The following is a 24,222-nucleotide window of genomic DNA, read 5'->3' on the forward strand; positions in this document are numbered from 1 at the left end:
CTGACCACGGGATTTCCCAGGCAAGAACACTGGAGTCGGTTGCCATTTCCTTCACCAGGGAATATTCTCAACCCAGGAATCAAACCCTTGTCTCCTGTCTTGGCAGGTGGATTCTTTACCACTGAGTCACCTGAAAAGCCCAGGTGTGATATGGCTCTGGGGATAAGAATATTCCCAAGAAGTATGCATTAATTCTATCAGAAAATGAACTTAATTACTGACTACAGTTTATTTTAGGAAATGGATTTCTGTATAGCTTATAGCTATACTTCTCCAAGCCAGGCTTCAACAGTACATGGAACCGTGAACTTCCAGATGTTCAAGTTGGATTTAGAAAAGGCAGAGGAACCAGAGATCAAATTGCCAACATCTGCTGGATCATTGAAAAAGCAAGAGAGTTCCAGAAAAACATCTACTTCTGCTTTATTGACTATGCCAAAGCCTTTAACTGTGTGGATCACAACAAACTGTGGAAAATTCTGAAAGAGATGGGAATACCAGACCACCTGGCCTGCCTCCTGAGAAACCTGTGTGCAGATTTGTAGGTCTCTAAGTCAGGAAGCAACAGTTAGATCTGGACATGGAACAACAGACTGGTTCCAAATTGGGAAAGGGGTATGCCAAGGCTGTATATTGTCACCCTGCTTATTTAACTTATATGCAGAGTACATCATGAGAAACGCTGGACTGGATGAAGCACAAGCTGGAATCAGGATTGCTGGGAGAAATATCAATAACCTCAGATATGCAGATGACACCACCCTTATGGCAGAAAGCGAAGAAGAACTAAGGAGCCTCTTGATGAAAGTGAAAGAGGAGAGTGAAAAAGTTGGCTTAAAACTTAAACATTCAGAAAACTAAGATGATGGCATCTGGTCCCATCACTTCATGGTAATAGATGGGGAAATGGGAAACAGTGACAGACTTTATTTTTTGGGGCTCCAAAATCACTGCAGATGGTGACTGCAGCCATGACATTAAAAAATGCTTGCTGCTTGGAAGAAACGTTATGACCAACCTGAGTGAGTGAGTGAGTGAAGTCGCTCAGTCGTGTCCGACTCTTTGCGACCCCATGGACTGTAGCCTACCAGGCTCCTCCCTCCATGGGATTCTCCAGGCAAGAATACTGGAGTGGGTTGCCATTTCCTTCTCCAGGGGATCTTCCTGACTCAGGGATCGAACCCGGGTCTCCTGCATTGCAGGCAGACGCTTTAACCTCTGAGACACCAGGAAAGCCCTCCCCCCCTCCAAAAAAAACCTAGACAGCATATTAAAAAATAAAGACATTACGTTGCCAGCAAAGGTCCATCTAATCAAAGCTGTGATTTTTCCAGTAATCATGTATGGATGTGAGAATTGGACTATAAAGAAAGTTGAGCACCGAATAATTCATGCTTGTGAACTGTGGTGTTGGAGAAGACTCTTGAGAGTCCGTTGGACTGCAAAGACATCCAACCAGCCCATCCTAAAGGAAATCAGTCCTGAATATTCATTGGAAGGACTGATGCTGAACTCCAAGTTCAGGTGGCTGAACTTGGCCACCTGATGCGAAGAACTGACTCACTGGAAAAGACCCTGATGCTGAAAAAAATTGAAGGCAGGAGGAGAAGAGGATGACAAAGGATGCGACGGTTGGATGGCATCACCGACTCAGTGGACATGAGTTTGAGTAAACTCTGGTTGTTGGTGATGGACAGGGAGGCCTGGCGTGCTGCAGTCCATGGGGTTGCAAAGAGTCGGACATGACTGAGTGACTGAACTGACTGACTGATAGCTTATAGAACTAAAAATGTATACCCTGGACAGCCCTACTTTATAAGTTGTATGGCTTCAAATATTGATTATTGCTGGTGGAGACAGCCACTTTTCTCAATTTGAAGAGAAATGCTCTTAAGTTAATTAGAGGGTCATAGCACCACCAAGTGGCCCAAAGTGGTTGGTTTTCATACCAGTCATTACTATCAGTAGAGAATGTATGACTTCTGTTTTTTTCCCAGCCGCTACTGATGAGTAAATACGTATAAGGTACTTCAAAGAAGTCAAAGATGTTTGATGAATTCAGTCATTTTTTGATTTATAAAGATCATACTTTTCAATGAAAAGTATTCACTGACTTTTACTAGAACATGAATTTTTTTTCCCCCTTAAGTAGAGAATTTTATTTGGTTCAATCAAACACAGTTATTGAATATATGTGGGGCTTCCTAGGTGATGCAGTAGTAAAGAATCTACCTGCCAATGCAGGAGACACTAGAGACATGAATTTGATCCCTGGGTCGGGAAGACCCCCTGGAGAAGGAAATGGCAACCAGCTCCAGTGTTCTTGCCTGGACAGTCCCCATGGACAGAGCAGCCTGGTGGGCTTCAGTCCAGAGGGTCACAAAGAGTCGGACAGTGACTGAGCGAGTAACAACACATAACAACACAACCTGAAATTTCTACCGTTGTTACCCAAATTCATGAAAGAACATGAATTCTTTCAAAGTTCATGAATGTTAATAACCTTTGAATGTTAACACAATTGGAAAGAATGTTCACTTCTCTTCTTCCCGCCCACGCCCCCCCCCACCCCCCGTACGTTCATCATCAAATATCTCTTCAAGCTGCAAAGCCAAAGAAATGTAGTGAGGTGCTGGAACTTGCGGGCAGTGGTCAGCGTTTTGGTAAAATGTCACTGGTGTCTTCATTTCAGACCTTGTCCTACAACCGACACAATCTGACGGCTGACACGAGTGAGAGGCAGGCCAAGGAGATCCTGATCCGCCGGCGGCACAGCCTCCGGGAGAGCGTCCGGAAGGACAGCAGTTTGAACCGGGAGCACCGGGTAAGGCGCTTCACGCCTCTGGGAGGCGGGAGGCTCCATCAGCAGAGCCCGCAGCCATCCCGGGGGAGCTGGGGACAGGACGGGGCAGTGGGGGGCTGGCCCACAGGAATCCTGGGATGCAGCCCATGGTAACACCTTTCCAGGTGTTTCTGAGACACCTGTCATGTTCCAGACGCTGTCCGGGCACTTGGAATACGTTGGTGTGAACAAAACTACAAAGCTCCCTTCCTAGGTAGAATTCACATTCCAGTGGGGGGAAGGCCACCAGGAACGGCCTGAATAAGGAAATTGTTATGTTAGAGGCGATACGTGCTGTGGACAAAATAAGCCAGAAAGGGCTGAGGAGGGAGGTTTGGGAAGACGGGGACGGGTCAGGCAGTGTGCAGCGTTAAGCTGAATGGGGGGGTCAGACTTCGTTTTGGGGAGTCACGGTTGCTCTTTCCAGGGAGAGGGTGCAGCCTGAGGGTGAGCCAGTCAGCATGAGTGGAAACTTCTAGAAGGCCCTGTGTCTGTGTCCAGAGAGTTTCAGATGCTCTGTGCTCAGCACTCCACTTGGTCCAGGGCCCTGTCCTAGATAAGGAAGCCACTTTAAAAGGCGATTCTGGGACTTCCCTGGTGGCACAGTGGATAAGAATCCACCTACCAATGCAGGGGACCCAGGTTCGATCCCTGGTCTGGGGAGATGCCACATGCCACGGAGCAGCTAAGCCCATGAGCCACAACTACTGAGCCTGAGCACTCTGGAGCCTGTGCTCGGAAGCAAGAGAAGCCCACGCGCTGCAACAAAGAGTAGTCCTTGCTCTCTGAAGCTAGAGAAACCCCACAAGCAGCAACGAAGACCCAGAATAGACAAAAGTACATAATTTTTTAAAAAGTATATTGTGATTGAATATAGCAGGCACTGCATCTCATTGTTAATAATGATCTGTATTGCACTGTTAGAGGTCAAAATGGTTCTGTCTGAACAGTATTACACTTTATGTGTGAAATGTGGCAGCATCAACTAAAAGTTAAACTAGAGGGAAGGAAATCTAAAAAAGAGGGGATGTATGTATACATATGACTAATTCACTTTGTTGTACAGAAGAAACCAACAACAACATTGTAAAGCAACTGAACTCTGGTAGAAATTAATAGAAAACAGAAGAAAAAGTTGAAGAAACTAGAGGCTGTGGCATTGGAAATGCCAGCAAGTTAGCTATAGTGATATTTTTAATTCTATCATTTTCAAGATTTATTAAAGCGAATACAACTTAAACATGCTACATTTTTCATATACCTTCCTCCCTATATATGTAGGTTCTAAGTCTTTTTTTTTTAGTAATGCTCTTATAAGTGGATGTTTCTGTAGCTTTTCTTTAAGAAAAGCCAGAGGTTTTCATATCCTGTTCCTAAGGGTCCCAATTTATTTCTGTTTTCCTTAATAGTACTGATTTCTGTGATATTTTAAAAGAGGCTTTCCACATTTTAAATCAAATGATTATCACTTGGAACTTTGTTCCCCATCCTTACAGTTCCTCACCCAGTCGTTTTGGAATTAAGAACTAAGATTTTAATTTTTAACACCAAGATTTGCTGTAGACTTGTAAACTTCTAACATAAAATAAATGGCGTGACACCTAAATAAGGTTTTCTATTATTTTTTTTTTACAGGCTTCCACTTCAACCTCCCGATATTTATCCTTACCCAAAAATACAAAGCTTCCAGAAAAGCTACAGAAGAAAAAGAATGTCTCTAATGCAGGTAATGAAGGCAGTTGGAGCAAAAAGACTTTAAACTTATTTATTGATGTTTATAAAATAGAAAACTTTTCTGTTTTCTTCTTTATTAAGGACAGTGAGTTCAGTCATTTGCAAACATCATAACACGGTGACCTTTATTAGTGTTGCATCCTTTGGAATAGAGTTTGGTGCACGCTGTACACAATTTAGTTTTATCCGATAATGATTCTGTTTGACATAGCAAAAGGAACTATTGTCATCGTGTGACTGGTGAACAGGTAAATAGAAAGTTGTCCATCTTCAAAGGTTTACATTTAATTCTGTAATTCTTCCTATATTTCTAATTTAAATGTTCATCATTTTAATATATTTTCATAAAGGCAACCATATAATTGACTTTCAGCTCTCATTATTAAAGCTTTGACATGAAGGCTAATATCTCTTTAATTGATGGTAATCTTTATGTAGATTTCAAGCCATACTGGTGTTTTGACCATTTTATGAAAATATAAAGGAAATAAACCTGCGCATGAGATGGTAGATCAGGACAAGAATCTGCATAATAGCAGCTAATTATTGATCGGTCTCCTGTGTGCCAGACATTGAGCTGAGCAGTCCGGGACCATTTGGGTGGGGCAAGTGGGCGGGCAACTGCTGCCACATGGTCTGTTTGACATCCAGCAGGAGGCCCAGTGGTAAAAAATCCGCCTGCCAAAGCAGGAGACGCAGGAGACACGGGTTCGATCCCTGGGTTGGGAAGATCCCCTGGAGAAGGAAATGGCAACCCACTCCAGTATTCTTGCCTGGAGAATCCCACGGACAAAGGAGCCTGGCGGGCTACAGCCCATGGGGTCACAAAGAGTCGGACATGACTTAGTGCACACACACACTCATTCAACCCTTACTAACATCTCTTGAACCTTAGTTACTTCATCTGTAAAGCGGGTGATCGTGAGGATTCCATAGGTTAATGCATTTGAAAGTGCTCAGTACAGCGGCTGGTACATCAGAAGTTCTTTAGAATTAGTAAGCGTGCACACTTGTGGACACAGATGTTCGCAGAGCATATGCACAGGCCCAGGACTCAGGTGGAGTCAGGGTGAGTCCTCTGGCTTTTCTGCGTGACCTCCAGAGCCCCAGGGAGGGCCAAGCAGGTGCCAGACCAGTTGCTTGTATCATCTTCTCCCTAAAATGCCTGCCCACACTGTCTTTCTTTTGCCCCCTGGCAGGTGGCAACAGCAGCGACTCCGACCTGGAGGCGGGGACCACGGTGCTCAACCTGCAGCCTCGGGCCAGGCGCTTCTTGCCAGAACAGTTCTCGAAGAAAGCCCCCCAGGCCTATAAAATGGAGTGGAAGAACGAGGTGGACGTGGATTCCAGGCAGGACCAACCCCACAGCTCCCCAGCTGCCCACAGTAAAGAGGGGTGCCCCCAGACCCCGGGCGTGCTCTGCCAGCCCCTCCTCTCCAAAGGCCACTTTGGCTCTGTGCGGGGTGACCGTGTCCACGAAGGCATCCGACCCCAGCCGCCCCCCAGGCTGGTCCGAAGGGCCTCGGAACCTGGAAACCGGAAGGGTCGATTTGGGAGCGAGAAGCCTTAATGGAAATGGCCAAAGCAGACCTGGGGGGACCGGCCCCGCCCAGCTGTGGCTTGTTACCTAGCAATCTGACACAGCAACGAATCCACTTAAACCCTCTATGCATCTAAATACTGTCCTTGGCTAGAAATCACGCCATCGGCCAGTGATCCATGGGGCAGATGGTCATCCCAGGAAGAAGAAAATCAAAGAAAAAAGTCCCCTACAGTGTCTTTGATGACTTGTTGCTAGCAGTTGTGTTCTTTGCCAGCCTAAAGAAAGAGAGAAAAACAAAACAAACCAAAACACTTGTGCCTTTATTGACCTTGAAGGACAGAACTTGAAATTTTTAACACACCCTTGTTGGTGAAAGTTTTAATATATACATATATGCCTCAGATTTTATTTATGAAAAAATATGTATATCTGTAATTAGTTTTTCAGTGAATGGCACTAAAAATACTCAGAACACCTTTCCACGGCATCCAGGGCAGCTTCCACAGGATGGGGGGCAGGTCATCAGCTCCAGATGGGGGGGTGTTTCCTGATGATTCTGAGCTGATGGCTGTTGGTTAAGAAAGATCACAGCATGGAGCAGAGATTCCTGAGGACACTAACAGCCAGAACATCTGGGCAGACGAGGCCTGGCTGCCAGACTGTAGGTCCTCTGAAGTTGTGAGAGTCGGCTGGTTTTTAATGTGTTCCTCTTTCTACTGTGTCTGTGGGTGATGTACAGATTCCATCTCCCCGTCGTGTTTAAATGGTACCAAGAGAAAGGTGAAAGGTGTGGGTGAAACCAGCTTACGCTGTATGACAGACTCAGGGCCAGTGTGGGATGAAGCTTGGCCTCATGTGCTGGGTGAGGGGTGACAGGACAGTGCCCACTTGCAGCCGGCTGGCGGGCTTTTGTGCAATACTGGGGGGACGGTGCAGGAGATCCCCTGTCACACCCATCCGCGACCACCTGCTTTAGGACTTTTCTGTAGAACATTCTAGAACTTTTAATCCAGGACAGAGGCTCCAAGCAGACAAGGATAAAGGTTGAGATAAATGATATTCCGACCTTTAATAAACTGGTGGGGATTCAGGTTTTGAATTTCATACAGGAAGCACTTTGGAGAATGTGGGAGTTCTTTTTTTTTTTTTTGCACTAGTCTAATTTGTTACCTCTCCCCCCTCAAGAAAGTAGTAGCTCAAATTCTTCATATAAAAATGAATTCTACTCATCTGAGTACTTTTTAAAAGTAGAGCAGAAAGACCAGAAATGGAACATAACCATTAAAGATTAATACTGGAATCGCTCAGACTGTTGATTTTGTTGGCCTGTCATTTTCCCCTGAGAAACCTTTCTATAAAAATTTGACTTGAACAAGACTTGAAATTTCTAGGGGTTTAGATATGAAATGAAGCCACTCTCGATGGATTCACATTGGAGAGACATTTGCTGTGTCTCTCTCTTGGAGACATAGCAAAGGATACAAGTGACCACATGTAATTGCTGGAAAAACAAGAATAAATTAAACCAAAAGATCCGGTACTTAGAAATTCTCAGGCTTAGATCTTGTCCCTTTCTTCTACCCTCACTGATGTGGAGAAGTAAATCTTCTACCCTTTTTTCTCATGTTCTAAAATCTTGAATACCGCTGGATTGTCAAGCATGAGACAGAGGGAAGGGTAAATACACCAGGTACAAGTGTAAAAAGGGCACCATTTCTTTCCCAGACTCCCCCAGGTTGATTGGTGGAAAGCAATGTACACACAATTTGAAGACTACAAGCTTAGGACTCTGTGCCAAAATTCTTAATTTTAAATGGAATATTTATATAAAAAGTATATATTTCATCTGCTGGAAATAAGTTAAAGCTGAATTTTAATGTAGATTCTTTATTATAGGACTATGATTCATCAAGAGATGTGATGTATATTTTTGAGATTTTGAAGAGTAAGTTACAGTTTAGGAAATCTGAAATGGAAAGTTGAAATGTAAAATAATAACCTTAAAATAGATGTCCTGATTTTTCCTGGTGTCCTAGATTAATAAATATCACAAGGAATCTAATGCTCTGGAACTGAAGGAGAAAACGTAAAAATGTTTATTAGATACTTCTTGTTAAGCACATAGACGAAATTCAGCTTTCACTAATTAAAAGTCAGATTAAAAAAATCTTGGGTATTGTGTCAATTTCTAAAAAATGAACACGTGTCATTTTATCTATAATTAATATCATTTTTCCTTATTTGTGGAATGGTAAAATTAATGAAAAATAAATGTGACTTTATTTAACTTTACTCTATACTTCTTTTTATGTAATTAAATTCTAGACATTATGGGAGAGTCTATGGAGTTGAAACCCTTTAAATATCATAACAATCTAAATTTCTGTGGTACAGAAACATCCATACCCTTATAAATAATTCCCGTTTCAAATAGTACTTGATACAATCAAGTTCCAATGTGACCATGGAATTTTGCTGTGTCTTTGGTGTTTGCGCTAACAAATTTGAACTATTTATGAATGCAAAGTCAGGGCTTATTTCTTATTTTCATTTTTTTTAGGTTTGGGAACATTTTTAACTTGTTTTTATTATTATAAAATATTATTTTAATTTTTAACTATTGTAATTTATATTTTGACTGCACCACACAGCATGTGGGATCTTAGTTCCCTGATCGGGGATGGAACCCATGCCCCCTGCATTGGAGGCTCTGAGTCTTAACCACAGGAGCACCCAGCTTATTTCTTTATATATGATGCTAAGGCTGGCTGTTGGGAGCTGGGAGCAGTTATGTCAGTTAGCAGACGGTTAGAAGTGGGTCCCAAAGTCTGACACTTCTTAAAAACATGCATTTGCTGTATATGCTCCCAAACATCTAGAGTGAAATTCCCTTGGGCTCTTGCTAAGCTTTGTAGTGGGGGTGTACCATTTTACCTGGGGGGGGGGGTGCAGGGCATGGTTGTTTATATAAAAAGAGAGAAGCATGGTTATGTTCAGCATGTTTTGCATTTGTTACATCACACAAATCAGTTTTATGTTAAAACTGGCATTTCACAAGTATGAGAACTGTAGTATTTTATTAGTTCCTTGTGCATACTTGATTTTACTCTTTCAAGAGTGATAGAAGGGTTTCTCTGTCCAGTTGAAGTAGCTGTGACATTATTTCTTGAGGCCTGAACATTGAATATTGATTTCTTTGATCAGCCTGAACAAGTCAGGCTCATGAGCCTGTCTGGTATTCTGGGGTTTCCTGTTTTTGTTTTCCCCACTTTTAGAGCAAAAGTTACTTTATTTTTTAAATTATTTCTTCAAGTCATCTTTAAAGCAACTTTTAAAATTATTTTTTAAATTTTGTGGCCATAACTGGCAGCGTGAGTTCCAATCTCCAAACATCCAAGAATAAATATGGATAAATGGGCTTCCCAGGTGTCTCAGTGGTAAAGAATCTGCCTGAAAATGCATGAGACACAGGAGACCTGGGTTCAATCCCTGGGTTGGGAAGATCTCCTGGAGGAGGAAATGACAACCCGCTCCAGGATTCTTGCCTGGAGAATGCTATGGACAGAGAAGTCTGGTAGGCTACAGTCCATAGGGTCACACAGAGTTGGACACAACTAAGCGATTGAACAACAATCAAAATACAAAACTTTTTTCTAACAAGATCTTTACAGTCCACTTTTATACTGTTCATTAGCAATAATTAACAATCTTTAATGTTTGTAATTATCTTTTTCCCTTGAGGAACAACACAAAACTATTTGAGAGAATCGTTTTCAAAATAAGAATCGGCACACTTACAATGGATTGAATCAAGAACACAGTAGAAATTTTGTTAGTTTTGTTTTCACAGTTATCTGTAAAATGGTGTTTAGATACTTGAGAAAAACAGATATAAAGTAAAAATGTTTTTAAGTAAGTTGGGCTTCCCTGATAACTGGTAAAGAATCCACCTGCAATGTGAAAGACCTGGGTTTGATCCCTGGGTTGGGAAAATCCCCTGGAGAAGGGAACGGCTACCCACTCCAGTATTGTGGCCTGGAGAATTCCATGGACTGTGTAGTCCATGGGGTTGCAAAGAGTTGGACATGCCTGAGCAACTTTCACTTTTAAGTAAGTATTTTTTATATCAAATTAGAAATAAATTCTACTGTGATGACCTGTTATCTGAAAACAATCAGCTCACCATCAGTATAGAATAAATTTCAGATTATGTATATACTGGATATGATAGTTTACAAGCCAAGGGCTTGTTGTTTTTACTATCAAGATGTATTTTAGAATGTTGTTGTTCAGTCGTTAAGTTGTGTCTGACTGTTTTGTGACCCCATAGGCTGTAGCCCACCAGGCTCCTCTGTCCATGGGATTCTCCAGGCAAGAATACTGGAGCAGGTTGCCATTTCCTCCTCCAGGGGATCTTCCTGACCCAGGGATTGAACCTGCGTCTCCCCCAGCTCCTGCACTGCAGGTAGATTCTTTGCCACCGCACCACCTGGGAAGCCCAGGCTGGCTTTTACTGTGGATTCCAAATGAAAAGCTCGTCCCTTCCAGCAGTTCCCACATGCCTAAAATTTCCCCAGGTGGGTTGCCTCTCACCCCAACAGATTGCTCCATGTCTTACACGTGTCCTCAGGAAAAGACGCCTGCTGTGTTCTGAATGTTCCATGAATGTTCCATCAGGTAATACAGGAAGGGCACAGTGTACCGGACACGTGGGCGGAGGCTCTCAAGGCTGGCAGAGCTCCGCCAGACCAGACACCTGGGCGGCACCGCAGCCCCTCCCAGTCTCCCTGAAGCCTCCGGGACTCTCCCTCCTTCCGGCTCCCTCCAGCCTCACGCCCCCCTTGCCCCCTGCTGCTCAGCCCAGACTACTTCCCGCCTCCAGCTGGTCCCCCTCCCTGCTGCCAGAGGGGTCTTCCTGGAAGGTGAAGGCCCCTGGAACACCATCCAGCATGAATGCTTAGGGCTCCCAGTCGTGATAGCACACAAGGTTACCCCGAGCCTGGCGGGTAAGCATCTAACCCCTCGATGCTCAGCTCTGGGTGTGCGCTGAGCACCTGGGGCCGCCCTGAGGTGCAGGGCAGGCTCTGGGCATCAGGCGACTCTAACAGGGAGCCAGGGCAGACGAGCCCCACTCCAGCCCCCTGCTTCCAAACTCCAGGTATAATCAGACCTCAGGATCCAGGAGGGCACAGGTCCCTGGGTGTGGAGCCAGGTACATGTCTCTGCTAGCCTGGTACACTCCGCTCCCTCCCTGCTCATCTCTCTGAACACGTGAACAGGTGGACAGGCGCACAGGCGCGCCTTCCTCTTTGAAAAAGGCCAGGTCTTTCAGATGCCCAAGCCCCAGGCTGTTTCACAGAATGTACCAGCTGTGCTAACGCGGTACTGGACAGGGGGCCATTTCCTTCACAGACTTCTTGGGCACATTCAATGCCTCTGAAGTGAGATTTCATTATAACAGTTAATTTAAGTTGAACCAGATGTAAACTTCAGAAATTTTTGACATATGAAAACTGCAGTTTCATGTGGCTTGACGTAACACGTCGTAAAAGATAACAGAAGATACTCAAGAAAATTAAAAAAAAACAAAACAACCCAAACTTTGAGCAGATTTAATTTCCCTGAGGTCATACTATAAACAAACAGTGTCCATGAGACTGGTGGTGGTTTTCAAACTTCACCGTGCGAACAAAGCAGCTGGGTGTCTTGTGCAAATGACTCCCACAGGCGTGGGGTGGGCCAGTGTCTGCGTGTCCGAGGAGCTCCAGGGACGGGACGTGGCTGGTCCCCAGCCCACACTTCGAGTAGCAACATGTTAGACTATCTAATATAAATATCTGAAAAAATCATGCGAACAAAACACTAAAATTTGTAGTAGTAGAGAATAACAAAAGTGTGTCTCTGCTTTCCACACTGAGATCAATTTTTAGGGTTCTCAGTATTTCTATGTCTCTAGTTCATTATAAAACCTCATTGAGTGTACACGCTTTTATAACTTCAAAAATAAAGTGCTATAGTTTACAAAGATAAACACATGGCTAGATTTAAGAGCTTCTCAGAAACCTATTTCTGAGAGTGAAGAAAAGATAATCTTTAGAGAAATTCTTTTGAAATTTTCCTTCATTGCATAAACCCTTGATTATATATTGTTCCTTTGAGTCTAATCTCTGTGACAACTTGGTACACTCACCCAGAGTGAGGCCATTTTATATATTTTGGTTTCCTCAAAAGCACTTGTACAAAAGTTCACACTTATAAGAAGCTAACATTTTTCTTGTAGCTAAACAGGAACAGGGACAAACTTTAAACTTGCAGTTAATTCTTCATAAATATTTGAGTTTACCCAACACACAACATCTACAGCTGCAGAACATTTTTTTCTGCTCTGCAAGTAGCAGTATTCAAGTTATAACAAATTAGTGTATTAAAGCATCATTTATAATTACACATATCAGGTTGGAAGACTGGAATACAACCCTAGCAGACTGATTAAAAGGACCGAAAGGAGCGTGAGCTCTGGGGGTCTGTGTGGAGAGAGGGGGCCCCTAAACCATTTGTACCAGTAACTGACGTCACCTTGGAGGGTCAGCGAGTGCTTGCAAAGCCTCCCGGGCATCTGTGCTCACCCTACTCGGGGCCCCTGGAGGCACCCAGAACGTTTACCTGTAGGTCAACATGGCACTTCTGTTCCTAGGTGTGATATCAACATGAAAGAGAGGAATTGATTTTCAACAAAGACACTGCAGCACCTGTGACACGTCCTGAGGCCAGCCTCTCTCTTATCCTGAAGAAGACGTTCATCTGAGAAGCATTTAAGTGGTTTGGTTTCTCCACCAGGTTCTTTCCCCTCTTCCAGGAGCAGACAGATCATCACGCCTGGGCTCCGGGAGATGTGGGTGCAGGCAGGCTCGGGCCTGTGCAGGGCGGGGCCTTGGGGACATGGAGCACAGGGGACCGGGTTCCCCTGGTGTAAGTGGGACTGCCGGGAGCCGCCCCTGCATGTGCTCACATGATTTTAACAGACAGTGCAAACGCGTTAGCTACTAGTAACAACCCAGTCTCCGACTTTTACTTGAACCCAAGCCAGCAGGTCTCGGAATGACCCTTTCTCTACCTCCAGGAGAAGCTGGAAGCCGGACTCACTAAACACACAGATTCCAGGGCCTCACCTGGGCCCACGGGCTCAGATGGGCATCTCTGGTTTTGAGCCAGCATCCCGGGTGGAACACCGTGAGGCCCTGAAAAAGGGACAGGCTGGTTTCAGTACAGCAGCTTCTTCGATCTCTGGCATTTTGGTGGCAGAAAAGCCTCCTTGGAGCTTATGGAACTTCGCCTGACACCTGCATCCAGCTGACCAGCACTTCCTTCACGTTTCTTTCCTTTTGCTCAGCAGGGACATCCCCGCGGTCTCTCCCCTCCTGGCACGTGCCCTGCTCTGCGAGCCCACCACCATTTCCCCTTGAAAGCCCTGGGCTCACTGGCCAGATGCAGAGCAGACTCAGGGAGACACTGACTACCTTCCCCTCCGGCCAAGCTCAGCTCCCGTCTTCACGTGTGTGTGCCATCTTGATTCTGACTGTCCCGCAGGCCTAACGGGACACCCGCCACCAGAGCTTCTTTTTGGAGAGAAGTCATTTCTCATCACCACTGATCCTTTCCATAGCACCCATCTCGGGGCCTCTGCCCACATCCATGCAGCTCTGGCTTTGTCTCTTCCCGCTGTCTAAATCCACCTACTCGCTTTTTAATTCATCACCCTCTTGGCCGCCGGAATGAGGTCTGTTTCGTGACATGATGACAACCGCCACGAAGCCTAAGGCCGCCCCCAGGCCGGGAGGGCCGCAGGGGCTCACCTCCTGGGCCACCCCCGAGAGGATGGGGGCAAGCACCCGGCCCATGGCCGTCACCGACTGCCCCATGCCCAGGAGGCTGCCGCCGGCCCGCACCCCGCCCATGGTCAGCTGGAGGTCGGTGATGCAGGTCCTGCCGATGGCGGTGGAGAAGGACAGGAGCACGGAGCAGGCGACCGCGACGTCCAGGCCGCGTGCCGAGGCGAAGAGCAGCAGCAGCGTAGACGTGAGCACACTGGAGTGCAGCAGGAGCCGGTAAGACTGGTGGCCATACAGCCGCAGGAGGGGCCCCAGGGCGAAGCCGGCCAGGACCCCCAGGGCGCTGCTGCAGCTGGTGAGATAGCCGGCCGCCCGGGGCCCCATGCCGAAGCGCTCCTCCAGGGCCAGGACGAAGTTACTGTAGTAGAGCATGACGGCCACGGCCATCAGCAGGCGCACCACGAAGACGACCCACAGGGCGGAGAGCACCAGGCTCCTCAGGCCCCGCAGGGTGGCCAGCACCTCCGCCCAGGGCAGTCTGGCCGGCCCCTTGCTCACTGGGGTCCCCTGGGCACTGGCTGCCCTCTGCGTGGCAGAGTCTGTCTTTCCCCAAAGCGCTTGGTTCCTACCCCGTGGCAAGTCATCCTCTGGACCGCTGAGTTTTACTTCACTCCATGGAAACAGCCAAACGAGACCTGTCAACATGGGATGAGACCTGTTAGAGCCTCAGAGAATCCGGCAGGGCCTTCTTGGGGGGAGCCACACTACTCTTTCTCCTGTATTAGTCCACTTACTAGGTGGATTTTTGAAACCTGTTTTTAACCATTCCCACAGCTACTTAGACTCCATTTTGATATCAGAATTCTGTTATCCACCTTAAGAAAGGAAATCAACTCTGAATATTCACTGGAAGGACTGATGCTAAAGCTGAAGTTCCAATGCTTTGGCCACCTGATGCGAAGAGCCGACTCACTGGAAGAGACCCTGATGCTGGGAAAGATAGAAGGCAGGAGGAGAAGGGGACACAGGATGAGATGATTGGACAGCATCACCGACTTGACGGACATGAGTTTGAGCAAGGTCCAGGAGTTGGTGATGGACAGGGAGGCCTGGAGTGCTGCGGTCCATGGGGTTGCAAAGAGTTGGACATGACTGAGCGAATGACCCTTTCTTTCACACTCAAACCTGCCCTTCTTGGACATCTTTCTGAAGTCATCCCCGTGGTTTTCAGCCCTTCATCACTGCAGTGCCACGTGGGCCAGTGCTGATCAGACCTGCTTGGGGCTGTTCTCACCAACAAGCCTGTGGTTCCTCGAAACACAGTGTAAGTGGACCGGGAGCTAGGGAGAACTGATTCATGCAGGAAACTAGCCACAGAGAACGTGGGCCTGTGAGGGCTTTTCATCTGTCCTCATCCTTGACCACGGGCCTTGGACGTTTCACAGAACCTTGATACAAGTGCAAAAGGACTGCTGCTGATGAACCAAGAGGAAGAGTATACTTTAAATGATGATAAAAACGATCACAATCACAGCGACTAATGTTGACTGAATGCCCCTATCCTTGTGGACTTTATTTTCTAACTGTGTACGTGGTGGGGGAACAGAACATAAGAAAATAAACTTCTGATTTCAGAAGTGCTACCAAAAAATTGAGTTATTTTAGACAAGAATCAGGGACGGCCAGTCTAAGGAAGCAAACATCTGAAAATTGAATAATCAGCCAAGAAACAGTCAGTATAGATATGTGAAAAGAACACTGTAGGTGGAGGAAAGACTGGATTAGAGTCCTCCTGCAAGAGGAAGCCGACATTTGTCGGGGAGGCAGAGGGCGGCCGGCCCACACCAAGTGGGCCTGAGAGAGACAGACAGACCCAGGGGCACACGCGCGACGGGAGCCACCGCGCGGCCCCAGCAGGGCCGATGTGACCGGACTGTCCTCTGTGAGTAATGAGTCTGTCTGTCCTAAGAAACGGCTTCCCTGATGGCTTACTAGGTAAAGAATCCGCCTGCAATGCAGGAGACACAGGAGATGTGGGTCTGACTCCTGGGTCAGGAAGATCCCCTGGAGAAGGAAACAGCAACCCACTCAATATTCTAGCCTGGGAAATCCCATGGACAGAGGAACCCGGTCCAAGGAGTTGCAAAGAGTTGGATACAACACAATACATTCTAAGGAAAACACTGTAACGAAAGAAAGTAGATAAGACTGGTTGGGATAAACATATCAAGCAAACCACCTTCTCATGATTCATGTCAACTTACCAGCGTTGAGAAGGAAGACAGAAGAGCAGACGAAGGCCGTGAGATAAAACCCACCGTCTAGCTCAGCCAGATACCCGCCGACCACTGGGCCCAAGATGAAGCCCATGCTGGATGCCATGTTGAACTGTCCCAGCACCACTGGCCGTTCCTCCTCTGTGACCAGATCAGCGAGCAGGGCCCTTGAGATGGAGAGTGTGTGCTTAAAGATACCTGCGAGGCGACAAGAAACGCGTCTGTGCATTTTCCAACCAAAAGCATCTCACTTGGGATCCTGAGCTTCATCTTCATCCCTGATGGAGTTCTGATCTCAGTTTTCCGTGACCCTCTAAGGCAGCGGTCTCCACCCTCCCGGATCTAATGCCTAATGGTCTGAGGTGGAGCTGATGTAATAACAATAGAAATAAAGTGCATTAGAAATGTGATGTGTTTAAATCACCCCAAAATCATCTTGTCCCCTTAATGGAAAAATTATCTCCCATGAAACCTGTCCCTGATGTCAGAAAGGTTGGGGACCTGTGTTGTAAGGCTTACAGGTCCCACCCCACTGTGGCTGGACTCCTGGCCCGGCCCCAGACCCGAGTGGGTCACCTTCATCTGAACCAAGCCCCCGGAGCCCTCACCTTGTCCACCTCCCACCAGGACATTCCAGGGTCTCCAGCCATGTCTGCGGTCCAAGTGCAGTTCATGGTGGTTTCCATGCAAAGACTGACCATGCTTTATTTGCTCAGTAAATAAACAATTCCCATGTGCCTTCTGCAAGCCCAGCACTCACCGTGACCCTGAGGATAACGGAAGGAACAAAGGGAAAAAAACCGAAATAAAACAGACACTCATCCCTGTTCTCACAGAGCCTACATATCATTTTACACACACACAGACACGGGAGGGTGATAAGTGCTATAAAGAGAAAGAGAGCAGGGGTATGAAAGACAGAGAGCGACTGAAAGTATAAAAACACTCTGACATGATCATCTAACCAATGCCAACTTCCTACCACAAGCAGCTTGGGAGTTTGTTGACAAACTGACTTGCCTTAATGAGAGATGACAATGTATGTAACAATTCTACATCCCTCTACCTCATGCTGATATAACGGATGTGTGTGCCACTGTCTGCTGAACACCCACACACACTCACACGTGGATGGATGCTAAAGCCACAGGCCGTCCACTGTCCTGACCAACATATGGCGGGCCTGACTGCTGCTGCTCTTGTCTCAATTTGAGGTCAGGAAGCCCAATTTCAAAACTATAAGCTTGCCGAGGGAGAGAACAGCAACTGTGGTGCTGGCTGAAGACATCTAGGGAATTCCTACTGACCGGATGCAGAGAGGTGGACTGGCAGCACTCAGGTCCTGTGACTGAGGCATGGGTGTTCACGCTGAGGGGCGAGGAGGGCTCCAGGCTCTGTGAGTGCAAGGTCTGTAATCCTGGAGCCGTCAGAAGAGCCTGGCGGTGGCAGTGCTTGGTCGACAGCAGCGGCCGGTGTTAACAGTCGTAACTGCTATCATCATGATAGGCTCTGCACATAAAGTCTAACCAGGGACTTCCCTGACGGTCCAGTGGTTACGAATCCGCTTTTGCAGTGCAAGAGAGATGGGTTCCATCACTGGTCTGGGAAGACCCCACATGCTGCAGGGCAATTAAGCCCTAGAGCCACAACTACTGAAGCCCACGCACTTTAGAGTCCATGCTCGGCCACAGGAGAAGTCACCGCGATCAGAAACCTGCACACCACAGCCAGAGAAGAGCCCCCACTCTCTGCGACTAGAGAGAGCCCGTGCAGAGAAAAAAAGACGCCATGCAGCTAAAAATAAATAAATAAGTATTAAAAAATAAAGTCTGCTCCAAGAGGCGCTGCTAGGCAGGGACAGGCTCTCTGGATGCAGACGCATAAATTGATTGTTTCTGGATGGACACCCAGCCACGGAGCGAGAACTCACCTGCAGGGACTCTGGCCAGGGTGAATAGGAACACGTTGGTAGATGCTGCGAGCATAAGGTAACCCAGGGCACTGCAGAGGATGCACACCAGTAAGGAAGACCGTCTTCCCACGACGTCACTCCAGCAGCCCTGAGGAAGCAAGGGACAGCGGAAAGCCTCTGACTCCCCGTAAAACAACCTGGCCGCCCCGGAAACGCCCCAACATGTGACCCTGTGGAAATCACGGGGGAACCGGGTTTAAGATCCACAGATCAATTCTGTTGTGCCGCTTGCCACATAAATTATGTTCTCCGGCCTTTCCCATGTGAAGTGGGAAAATACAACAGAGTTTTTCAACAGCCTAAGATACCAAAGGAAGCATCTATGATGACCTGGTAGCAAAGAAAGGCTGTAAAGGTGGTGAAGGATAATTTCTAAAGCCTCATTTTGTCTGTATTCTCAATACTTTATGCAACTTAACTTCTTAGCAACTATATTCATGGCTTAGAAATTTAGAAAACACTGAAAAACAAAATGAATATAAAACCTCATAATCCTGAATCTACTTTTTTTTTTAAATGGTCCCTTGAGACTTGATCATTTCCTCCCTTTATACTTTTTAGAAAACATGTATACATATATTTTTGGCCGTGCTGGGTCTTCGTTGCTGCATGGGATTTTCTCTCGGTGCAGAGAGTGGGGGCTACTCTCCAGTTGTGGTGTATGGGTTTCATACTGTGGTATCATCTCTTGCGGAGGAGCACAGGCTCAAGTGTATGGGCTTCAGTAGTTGCAGGACAAGGCTCATGATCTGCGGCTCACAGGTTCCAGAGCACAGGCTCAACAGCTGCGGTGCATGGGCTTAGTTGCTCTGCGGCATGTGGGATCTTCCCAGACCGGGGATCGAATCTGTGTCTCCTGCAGTGGCTGGTGGATTCTTCACCACTGAGCCACCATGGAAGCCCCCTATGTTTTTAACAAAATGACCATCCTATACATTCCATTTTGGAACATGCTTTTCCACTTAACAGTATATCTTGAACATCATTTCATGTTGTGAAAAAGTCACTTTTATCTTTCCTCACTTTTCAACAGTTTAGAAATTCTCCCCTCTTTCAACGTGGGAGAGGTCACTGGCCTTCCGTGTTCATAGGGCATGATGTAATCTGGCAGTTAAAGCCTTGGGCCCTGGGCCAGGCTGTCCAGGTTCAGCTCCGAACTTTCATCATTCCACATATGACCCGGGCATCAGTCAAGATAATTACACACACAGGTGTATCTGAGGTCGGTTTCTCTACCATAAAGTCGGAGTAATCATATCTGCCTCAGCCATTCCCCATCCCCATCAACACTTGCTACATGCTTTGAGTTAAAATGAATCATTAGAAACCCACAACTCCCAGACTGGTGGTTGAGACTGGTTATTATGAAGATTAAATGTAATAATGTGCCAAGAGCAGAGCCTGACGTATCACAGGTAAGAAACGCTGGTCATTTTTATTAAAATACACATATGAAAAAAATATTAACCTCACGTGATTGAGCAAACCTTTTCTTCAAAAATATTTATTTTTAAAATTAAAATGTTTTCATAAAACTTTTAATTAAAATATGTACTTACAAAAGCAGTGGTTAAAGAAGACACTTTAAGTGGTATTCCTTTAACGGAAGGATGTCTAAGGAAGGGTCTCATTAAATTACAGCTGAGATCTATGATATAGGCTTTGTAAGCACTACTGTCATAAAGCAAAGGATCAATTTGAAAAACAGGGTTGGGCCGTGGCTGGCAATAAAAGCTCATAAAGCGCTGCTGCGTTCCAGGTTCTCTGATCAAGGCTGCTGATAAACAAATCAAGCCTGGTCTGTATTCTCAGGGAGGTCAGAGTCCAGTAGGAGAAAGGCACTCGAGTATTTAAAATACACTGAGATTTAACTGGTCTAATATATACATGTGTGTGAATGCTCAGTTGTGTATGATTCTTTGCGACCCCATGGACTGTAGCCTGCCAGGCTCTTCTATCCATGAGATTCTCCAGGCAAGAATACTGGAGTGGGTTGCCATGTCCTCCTCCAAAAGATCTTCCCTACCCAGGGATCAAAACTGCATCTGCTGCATTGGCAGGCGGATTCTTTACCACTGAACCACCTGGGAAGCCACTATACACACACATCTAAAGTATTTTGGTATGGAGTTCCCAAAGACAACAGAAAAGATATTTACTAAGATGTATCCCAGACTGTTCTCTCATGAGAAAGAATATGAAATATGATGTGCTGCCCTACAAGTAAATGCATTAGTTTCCCATACAGTTTGATACTTGTTATCTATTTACTTTTTTAGATTAAGGCAGAGGCAGATGGCATGGAGAGAAAAGGCACTTAAGAGTTTAGATACTGGGATTAGGTGACCTTGTCAAATTACTTAAGCTGTTTAAGTTTTAATCTCCTCCTCAATAAAAGGCAGACTACTATTTTCCTGGGTCCTTTTAATGATTAAATGAGAATATGACTATTGCTGCTCTACCAATTTAAAGCATGAAACACTGTAACAAAGATAAATTAGGGAGTAGCTGTTTAGTTATCTGAGAATTTGTAATGAAATCTCACCAGACTGCTCCCTGATATTAAAATATACTTCACACACGAGCCACTCTTCGGAAGCACAGTGCTGTATGTACCTGGTGCTCACTCGAGGTGACACCGGTTATTTAGACCAAGGTCACAGCTGATCAGTCCCTGGAACCAAACTGACTTTTCTGTTTGAACTGCATGAACCTCTGGAGGCTGAGGCCCCAGGACCAGTATTACACAGAGGGCACACAGAATCAGTGAAGGATTCTGAATTTCAAACCACTGCATAGTCAGAAGTGGGAGTGGTGGGGAACTGCCTTGGAGGCCCAGTGGTTAAGACTCCGAGCTTCCAACACAGGGGGCACCGGTTTGATCTCTGGTCGGGAACCTAGGATCCCACATGCCCAAAGAGCATGGCCATTAATAAAAGAAGTGGGTGGGGTTGGCAAGATCAGCTCTGGGTGTTTCTACTTTCTGTGGTCAATGTCCAACCCATCACTGCCAGTGGCTCCTCTGTCTATACACTTAAGTTTTATAACTGATAAGCCATGTCATTCAAAAGGCACAACTTCACATAGAATCCTAGGATCTGAATGGGTTTGATGACTGTCAATTACTTGAAACAAACAAAACTGGTCATAATGGCTGTTTGCATCCTCTTCTTCTAGTAAAAAGTTATCCTGGGAAGAACATGCTATGATTTAAATAGCAGGCGCTCACTATGACTCAACCAGGTCCCCTCAGATCCAGCCATCCAACCCCTTCAGGCCTATGTCTTCTCAGAGGTTGACTAAGGGAGAGAGATGACCAACGCCATCTTTCTTTGTCTAAGGACACTTAGGTCCTCGCCATCCACACACTTCCTTTTGGGTAAACCTCAAGCCCTGATTTTTCTACAGCCGTGATGGATGGCCCTTAGAGGCATGGGGTCTTTTGGGCACGGGGGCTTTTGAGATGTGCTGCCAGATGGAAAACAACTTACCACTAGCGTGCTGGAAAAGAGTTGCAAAATGCCATAGGAGGAGCCTGCAAAAAACAAGTAACATCTGTAAAATAAGCTAGATTCATCAAGAAGATGGATAAAATTAACAGAAAACATTAGGAGAAAAAGACTGTTTTAAAAAGGAAATGACCATACTTTTTTCAGATGGGAGAGTCAGGTCATACAAGATTTAGTACGGGTCTTCAGAGTAAAATTGAGGGAAAGCAGAAGAGACTGAAGGCCGAGGTCACCCATAGGGACCCTGAGAGAGTGCTTCTTACCCTGTGTGAGGCATGCACGCAGGACCAGAAATCTGAATCCCACAAAGTCTCGATTAAGTCTTAAAATGTTAATATTACCTCCTATGTCCCTAACATTTCAGTTTTATAAAATGCTTGCTTTGTAAAGAACTTACAAAGTTTTATGGGGCGCTTTCAGCTCCATCCTATTATTGAATACATTCTTTCTGCTCTTCAAAGACCCCTTCCCTCTGCTGGGTGGGCCAGTAATAACTCAACATACACTTTTCCAGGGAAATGCAAGCCATAGCATGGCTCAGGAGTTTCCAAATATTATGTACAATCCACCCCGCCCCCCCCCTCCCCCGCAACTCATCTGCTCTTCTCGTTTCTGAATGATCAAAGGCTGTGAGTTTTTATCAATTTCTCATTAATTATCAGAATCCTACCCCCACTGTTCCCTGGGTAAATCGACAACTTCTGGATGGAGATTCTATGCTGCACAGAGAGAGAAGCCCTCTGTGCTTCTAGTGGTGGTGAAGGAAGCCTGCAAGCACTCTGTTCCTCGTGGTGTGATTTCTGTAGATCATGTCTCTCTGCTCTCCCATTAGGTTACAGGTCCCTGCAGGCAGGCGTCGATACCTAACCCTTATTAACATGCACAACCAGAACCCCTGGAGAGACTCAGTAAGTTACCTGTGATGGCACTGGTGGGGCATGGGGGTGAACTGTACCGAGAAACCTCTCTGAATATACGTAGTCCGGGAAAAGATGAATCACATTTGCTCCAGGGTCAGACTTTGAAACATTCTGAAAATTAATCTTATATCCTTTTCATTTTACCTTTGGATATTACTTAGCTAAAAGAGTGATTCGTTTCCAGGTACTCAGTCCAGGGGGCTTAAATTTCAGTGCTCTGAAAAAGCGCAGGATTAACTTACTCACCTACTATCCCAGCAACTGTTGGACTTGCTCCAAGAGACTTGACATGAACGCTCAGTAAAGGCACGACCATGCTCACACCAAACAAATCCTAAACAACAAATTGCTGGTTAATGCAAATTAGAAACAGGGGCCTGGGTATTTTTAAAGTGGGATCTTGATTATAAGCTGATTTTTTAAGGACAATATCTAAATTTTTGAGCAAACAAGAACTCATAATTGCATTCTACAGTAAGATACACTCATCTGGTTAAAGGCATGGAGAAATCCATATACAGGGTGTTACAACCATAGCCATGACTCTCCAGTCTGGTGCCTGACTAAGGTTAGGGTGCTGAGCTCTACTGAGCCAGGAGAGAAGCAAGAAGACATTCTCCTCCCCCAACCTCAATGCAAGGTGTTCAACAGTCTGTCAAGTTTAATGCATACTTCCTAGCACAGTTTTATCTGCCTCTTTGCGACCCCATGGAGCATAACCCGACAAGGGCCTTTGTCCATGGAATTTTTTAGGCAAAAACATTGGAATGGGCTGCCATTTCCTTCTCCAAGGGATCCTTCCCCACCCAGGGATCAAACTCATTCCCCACCCAGGAATCCAAGGCGCATCTCTGGTGTCTGTCTCCTGCATAGGCAGGCGGATTGTTTACCACTAGCGCCACCTGGGAGCTCTGAAAATGTACCTAATTCTGCCCAAGTAGGGTTATCAACAGCGACTTTCCTACATGGCCTAGTAAAAAGGGCCTGTTTGCTCCTACCACACCTGAAGCCACCGCACTGCTGGGCGACGCACCCGTCACAGCATCTACCACCCGGGGTCACCCTTGTGCGAGGCTCGATCACCGAATCACACCTGAGCCTGGTGCCGAAGAGTCTTAAATCGCGGGGCCGGGGTGAGGGTGGGGGCGAACTGGCCTCGGCGTGGGTGAGAGGGGCAAGCCTCATCTGTGTCCAGGTGCAGTGTGAAAAAGGGGATGTGGGGCAAGAAGGGACCTGAGAGGTAGGGAGGCATCAGCAGGAGGATCGCAGGTTTCCAGCCCTCGAAGAGCCTGGCGACCACTCAGGATGTGCAAGGAAAAGCACCTTGGTCGGGATCCAGGTCGCGGACACAGCCCGCCGGCCCCGCAGTTACTTACCAGGAAGCCTACCAGGTAGAGGCAGAGCAGGAAGCGGCGGGCTCGAACGGCACCGGGGCCGGGAGCCCCCTCCTGGGTCCCTGTCCCGGGCTCCTGCCGCGGTCTCGGGGTTGCTGATATCAAACCCCTGTCCGGGGCCATGCCGCTGGACTGTTCCCCCGGCTCCATGCGCATGCGCGCGGGGGGCTCCGCGCTGGGGGCCCGCCCTCGGCGCGCCGGCC

At 46.5% G+C, this 24,222-nt stretch overlaps 2 protein-coding genes across 3 annotated transcripts in view; one reads left to right on the top strand and one right to left on the bottom strand.

The window, feature by feature from the left end:
• The window catches only part of SLC9A2 (solute carrier family 9 member A2), an 87,125-nt gene extending 78,714 nt beyond the window's left edge, over positions 1–8,411 (top strand). For both annotated transcript variants that reach the window (XM_043468047.1, XM_043468048.1), the window contains exons 10-12: positions 2,693–2,824; positions 4,478–4,568; positions 5,776–8,411. In XM_043468047.1, the coding sequence (XP_043323982.1) occupies positions 2,693–2,824; positions 4,478–4,568; positions 5,776–6,146 (594 nt within the window). In that variant the 3' untranslated portion in view covers positions 6,147–8,411. The remainder of the gene's footprint in view (positions 1–2,692; positions 2,825–4,477; positions 4,569–5,775) is intronic.
• Positions 8,412–11,717: 3,306 nt separating this feature from the next.
• MFSD9 (major facilitator superfamily domain containing 9) lies at positions 11,718–24,214 on the bottom strand. Its single transcript, XM_043468049.1, has 6 exons — positions 24,002–24,214; positions 22,872–22,959; positions 21,688–21,731; positions 18,155–18,284; positions 16,213–16,422; positions 11,718–14,643 (listed from the first exon to the last, which is right to left on the bottom strand). The coding sequence occupies exons 1-6, from the start codon at positions 24,173–24,175 to the stop codon at positions 13,853–13,855; spliced, it is 1,437 nt and encodes a 478-aa protein (XP_043323984.1). The 5' UTR covers positions 24,176–24,214; the 3' UTR covers positions 11,718–13,852.
• Positions 24,215–24,222: the final 8 nt, after the last annotated feature.

Source organism: Cervus canadensis, chromosome 5 (genome assembly GCF_019320065.1).
Source record: "Cervus canadensis isolate Bull #8, Minnesota chromosome 5, ASM1932006v1, whole genome shotgun sequence".
Classification (NCBI taxonomy): Eukaryota; Metazoa; Chordata; class Mammalia; order Artiodactyla; family Cervidae; genus Cervus; species Cervus canadensis.